This window comes from Limulus polyphemus, unplaced genomic scaffold, assembly GCF_000517525.1.
Source record: "Limulus polyphemus unplaced genomic scaffold, Limulus_polyphemus-2.1.2 Scaffold2647, whole genome shotgun sequence".
NCBI lineage: Eukaryota > Metazoa > Arthropoda > Merostomata > Xiphosura > Limulidae > Limulus > Limulus polyphemus.
In genome coordinates, this window is record NW_013668257.1 from 39,873 (window position 1) to 45,573 (window position 5,701).

Here is a 5,701-nt window from a genome sequence, read left to right on the forward strand (position 1 = left end):
CTCCATAAAGAAGGTGTTTGGGTGCCTCACAAACTCTCTGATGATCATCGTTTCCAGTGTGTGAATGTTGCTTCGTCTCTTCTGGCGCGTAATGCGTGAACCATTTTTGGACAGAAATATCACTGGTGACGAAAAATGGATTCTCTATGCAAATATTAAATGCCAAATTCAATGCCTCAGTCCTAGACAAAAACCACTTCTGCCCCCAAAACCTGGACTCCATCCGCAGAAAGTGATGCTTTGCATTTGGTAGGACATCAAAAGAGTTTACATATATCACACATATCTTTTATAGTTATAGCTGTGATTAATATGCTGCAATACATAGTGTACATAAACAGTTTACATATATTGTATTGCAGCATATTAATCACATCTATAACTATAAAAGATGTGTGTGATATATGTAAACTGTTTGTATACACTATGTATTGCAGCATATTAATCACATCTATAACTATAAAAGATGTGTGCAGTGTATACAAACAGTTTACATATATCACACATCTTTTATAGTTATAGATGTGATTAATATACTTCAATACATAGTGTATACAAACAGTTTACATATATCACACACATCTTTTATAGTTATAGATGTGATTAATATGCTGCAATACATAATGTATACAAACAGTTTACATTTATCACACACATCTTTTATAGTTATAGATGTGATTAATATGCTGCAATACATAATGTATACAAACAGTTTACATATATCACACACATCTTTTATAGTTATAGATGTGAGTAATATGCTGCAATACATAGTGTATACAAACAGTTTATAGTATGTATATCACAGAAGAAATGTTTCCTGTTTAGATTAATGTATAACTGTTTTATTTTCTTTTAGGTTTATTTTAGTTTTGTTTTTGTCCAAGGTGTGGTACAGTGAATTGTTTTGTGCTTTATTTGTGGTATTTATTCTCAAACTCAGAATGGTAGCTTTATAATAATAAGTTCTTACTTTTGAGTTTGTTTTGTATGATTCTCTTGTATATCTTAAAATATGTCATCTATTATGGATGCTTGTTTTGCTTTAATGTTAGTAGCAACTTTAGCATCTAATTTGAATTATATGTTTTGTTTATTTCTATAACTGCAACTTCTTCAAACTGTTGATGTAATGTAATCCAATTATCCAAACAGATTGACACGTAAGTTAATGCTGTGTAAAACTTGGATTTGTTTTGCTGTAAAAATCTACATATATTTTATCCATTTGACCTTGTAGTGTGTTAATGTATTTCATATTTGCTATGCTATAGACTTTTCAGCCTTCTGAAACTGATTGTAATAAGGTCACTAATGTATCTTGCACAATAAAGGTTAATTTTGGTTCAATTTGATTATTAACAGCTACGACAGAGTCCACAATTACTTTTAATGTGGTTTTGGATTCTCTTCACCAATTTCATTAAAATTGAGAGAATAGATGGTACTTGTGAGACACTACTATGTCAATATTGTATATTCTCTTTGATAAGCGTATGAGTATGTGTGTCTATCTGTATTTATATATTCCACAGACATATATATATATATATGATCAAACACATATCATTACATATGAAGAACCTGGGTCATACATTTACATTTATACTTTATGTACTTGTTCTCTTCAACAACCAATTCTTAAAATTGCTAAGCATACTCTTACCTGTTCCCTCAGACTCTTCAATGTTTCCATTTGTTTTTGACGTTCTCCTTCCTCCGTAGAAAAAGAAAAATAACCAACTCCATGATCTCGTACTTCTGTAAACCACAAAATGTTTTTTAGTTAATGTATTTTATTAAACTTGGTGAAAGTGAAAAATTTCTTACACAAGAAAAAAAGTTCTTAAGAATTCAATTGTTTCATCATATGTCTACCAACTTAATATATGCGCAAGTTATTCAGTGTTTATTTATTTTAAGTATGGTAGTAGGGATCAACAAAAATTGTAAATATTTCATTCACTGAAAAACCACCCTATTGAACTCCTAAGCAAAAAACTGCCCCTTCAAAGTACTGGTTAAGATATATTATGCACATATATACTAACAACATGCTAAAAAGGTCACTAACATTTCCAGTACAAGAATTCAAAAATTTCTAAAACAGCAACTAAAACATCAGCGGGGCTAGTGCCTAGATAGCTTGGACTATCACTATAAGATTTCTCCAGCTTACTTGACTGGTCTGTGGGTATCTGCTTTTGATATTCCGATAAACGTCCATGTATATACAGGTATAATATAAATAGTAAACATATCATGCATGTACTTAAATATCTTTTCAACCCAACAGATGGTGCTGCATATTGACAGATAGACAAGCAACAGTTTCCAAAGGTAAAGTATATACTTTATACGGGTATAACATTAAAAGTAAACAAACAAGAGTATTAAAAATTATGAATTTTAAAATATAATAAGGATCCTGCTAAAAAAGTAATGAAACAATAATTAAAACCACAATTACATATTTATAAAAGTCAATCCCTACTTTAGCAGCTTTATACACTTACCTGTACACCAAAATAAGGATTAAATTTTATAATTTTGTGATTGTGTTTTTAATTCTTGTAAAAGTTATAACGTCAAGGATATGGCTATACTGGAAGTTTATACATGTTATGTCAATTCCATGGACATATAAAAATTGTACAAATAAATAGGAAAAAAATTAAATTTCCTATTTATTTGTTATTTCTACTATAATGATATAAAATCATAATAGCCATGCATTGATCAGCTTCCAAGAAGAAAAATAACATTTTTGTAAACATTATTTTCATTATGTTCGTAACAGTCTGAATGAGTTTTATTTTCGAGCATGATGATACTAAATTTATCAGGAGGTCATAGTGATAAATAAATTAAATTTGTAATTAAATATTCATAATGCTTTCACAGTAAAGGTCTTAAGAAATTTTGATGCGAGATTTTTGTGCAAATATAATGCATAATCTTTTAATTTTATTTTCACCATTGGAAATAAGCTTATCTCTTTCAGTATAAGTGTTGTTCTACCATTATTCTCTTACACTACACAATTAATACAAGAAAGTAATGGTATGCAAGTGTTAAAACTGAGTAAAGTATTAACCCATTGACTGCAGCTGCTCTAAATAAGTGCAGAATTTTTGTAAGCCATACACTATATACAGTACACTTGCTTTCAAGCAGACCATAACCTATATGGTGAATCAGCAGTCAATGGGTTAAAGGTAGTTACAGAGTCAGTGGGTTCTGAAATTATAAAACTGTCAGTGTGAAGAAGTAAATATTAAAAATATACTTGCATGACATACAAATTAAAATCTATGAAATGTATTTCAAATTTTACTCATTAGTTCACAAAACTGAAGTTGTAGCTAACTGTGGAAATAAATAAAAATACAAACAGAAGCAAGTTTTCAAAACAACTCATTCCAGTTCTCTATTACTGAAGGGATCACTGGTATCAATGAATTAAGAGTGGTAAACAGAATAATCCCTTGAACCCACACAGTATAGTGGCACAAGAATCACACTGTTGTGCTTCTGTGCCTTACTGAGTGTTCTTGATTATTTTTTCTTCAGTTTTGTTGAATTACCTGCATAGCTACTCAAGAGCCATCACTAATTTTGAATACCCCAAGGCTAAAAGGTTTAGTAAGTTCAGTAACAGTTTTCCATCTATAACTTGTAAATTTCAAGTCCATGGATCTTACTTCCTGTCCAAATGCATTTTGTACATTTCACCTTATTGAATACAAACTCAACACCTACTTGAGAAAGAAAACTCTGTACTTTTCTACTTCATCTAAAAAAATTGGAGCTTCTCTGGTATGATATGTATAACTTTATCAGACCAACGGATTTAAAAAGCACAAATTTATGGCCTTTCCAAAGTTCATAAATCTGTTTTTTTTTATGACCTATTGTACCTGTCTATGGAGCCTTTACTTTCAATTTAGGAAAATATTTAGCTTGATTATTTTCTCATTACATCAGCTGTGCCTCATTATTTGTCAAAAATTCAGAAGAATTTGTCAAAAATAAAAAATGTTGACCTACTTGCCATTAACATAAATTTTAATGGGAAAAGCTTGTTCACAAAAGTACCAGTTTCTGAAGCAGTGAACTCACCTTTGATTGTTTCATAAATGACCCTTCTCCTAGATCTTCACTTATTTGTGAAATTCTGAAAAAAATGTCTCCATTTCACCACTTCCTGAAACAACTTTCAATCTGAAGGTCTCAATTATGATCAGATAGAATGATTAAGCACGGGCAATTTCCTTTCATATACCAGCCTTCTGGGTAAGATATGTTGATGATATACTTACTAGCTTCAATTATTCCTCATCCACTGAAGAGTTATTTTCCCACATGAACCTGATCCATCCTGACATTAAATGTACCAGTGAACATAAAGAAAACCATACATCCTGAATGTCCTTGTTAAAAGACATAATATTAAGTTCCACACTTTCAGTTATCATAAGGATACTCGCACAGGTTTATACATACCTGGGAACTCATACCATGGCCCTTCTCAAAAAATAGGCACAAAAAAACTCTGTATTATTCTATCAAACTACTTGTTCCAGTAACAAACATTTTCAATTAGACCTCAAAAAAATGAGAACAAAATTACAAATCCACAGTAATTTTCCTCTAGAATCCATTCACAAAGTCTTCTCTAAACTTAATAAAAAGTCCAAGGTGAAGTCTCAGCACAAGTCAAGTAATAATGAATGTCCTATTTATTACACAATTTCATTTACCCCAAAAGTGTCATATTCAATCAGAAAGTTTTGGGAAAAAATTATAAAAAAAATCTCAAATTAACTTGTCTATACAATTTGTGTTTATTTCTGGCAGAAAACTAGAACAACTTCTATAAAAAAAATACCAAGTTTCTTATTTCCAAGGTTCTGAGTATCAAATAAATTTTTGAACAATGCAACAGATTTTACACTAGAGAAACACACAGACAAGTTCCTACCCATGTCAAATAACATAAGAAACCCCCTCCCATGATATGAACATATCTCCATGCTTGGTCATTTGTATTCTCAATAGAGAGAAAAATAAAAACTGCCACAAAATAAAAGAAGCCTTATTAATTAAACAGTTTGAACCTGAAATTAAAAACATAATATCTTGGGACAACATGGGACCTATTGGTCCATCTCAGCTGTTTCATCCTCAAAACTAAATTAAAATAATTAAGTAAAATAAAATAAAAACATTTTAAACCCAGCCCTTTTCATTTATATACTTATGAAGCTTTTTCTTAAACTCACTTAAATTTATTGCCTCTACAACGTCTGAAGGCAACCGATTCTAAAGGCAAGCCACCCTGTTAGAAAAATAAAACTGTCTTAGATGAAGATGACTCCTACCTTGCCAAAATTTATATTTTTGTCCCCTAGTTCTACTATTCTCACTGTTAAATATAAAAAAAGATGATATATCAACACTATCAATTCCCTTTACAATCATAAACACCTCAATAAGATCCCCAGTAAATCTCCTTTTTTCAAGAGAAAACAATTTGAGAGATTTCAGCCTCTCCTCATATGAAAACCCCTCCATCCCAGGCACCATTCTAGTAACCCTTCTCTGAACCCTTTCCAACAATTCAACGTCCTTCCTAAGATAAGGAGCCCAAGACTGAACACAATATTCCGTATGTGGCCTAACCAGTGATCTGTACAAT

General features: G+C 30.9%; 1 protein-coding gene across 3 annotated transcripts in view; it reads right to left on the reverse strand.

Moving 5' to 3' along the window:
- The window catches only part of LOC106467525 (coiled-coil domain-containing protein 174-like), a 128,773-nt gene that overhangs the window by 17,934 nt on the left and 105,138 nt on the right, over positions 1–5,701 (reverse strand). For all 3 annotated transcript variants that reach the window (XM_013927889.2, XM_022395722.1, XM_022395723.1), the window contains one exon: positions 1,667–1,761. In XM_013927889.2, coding sequence (XP_013783343.1) covers positions 1,667–1,761 — 95 coding nt within the window. The remainder of the gene's footprint in view (positions 1–1,666; positions 1,762–5,701) is intronic.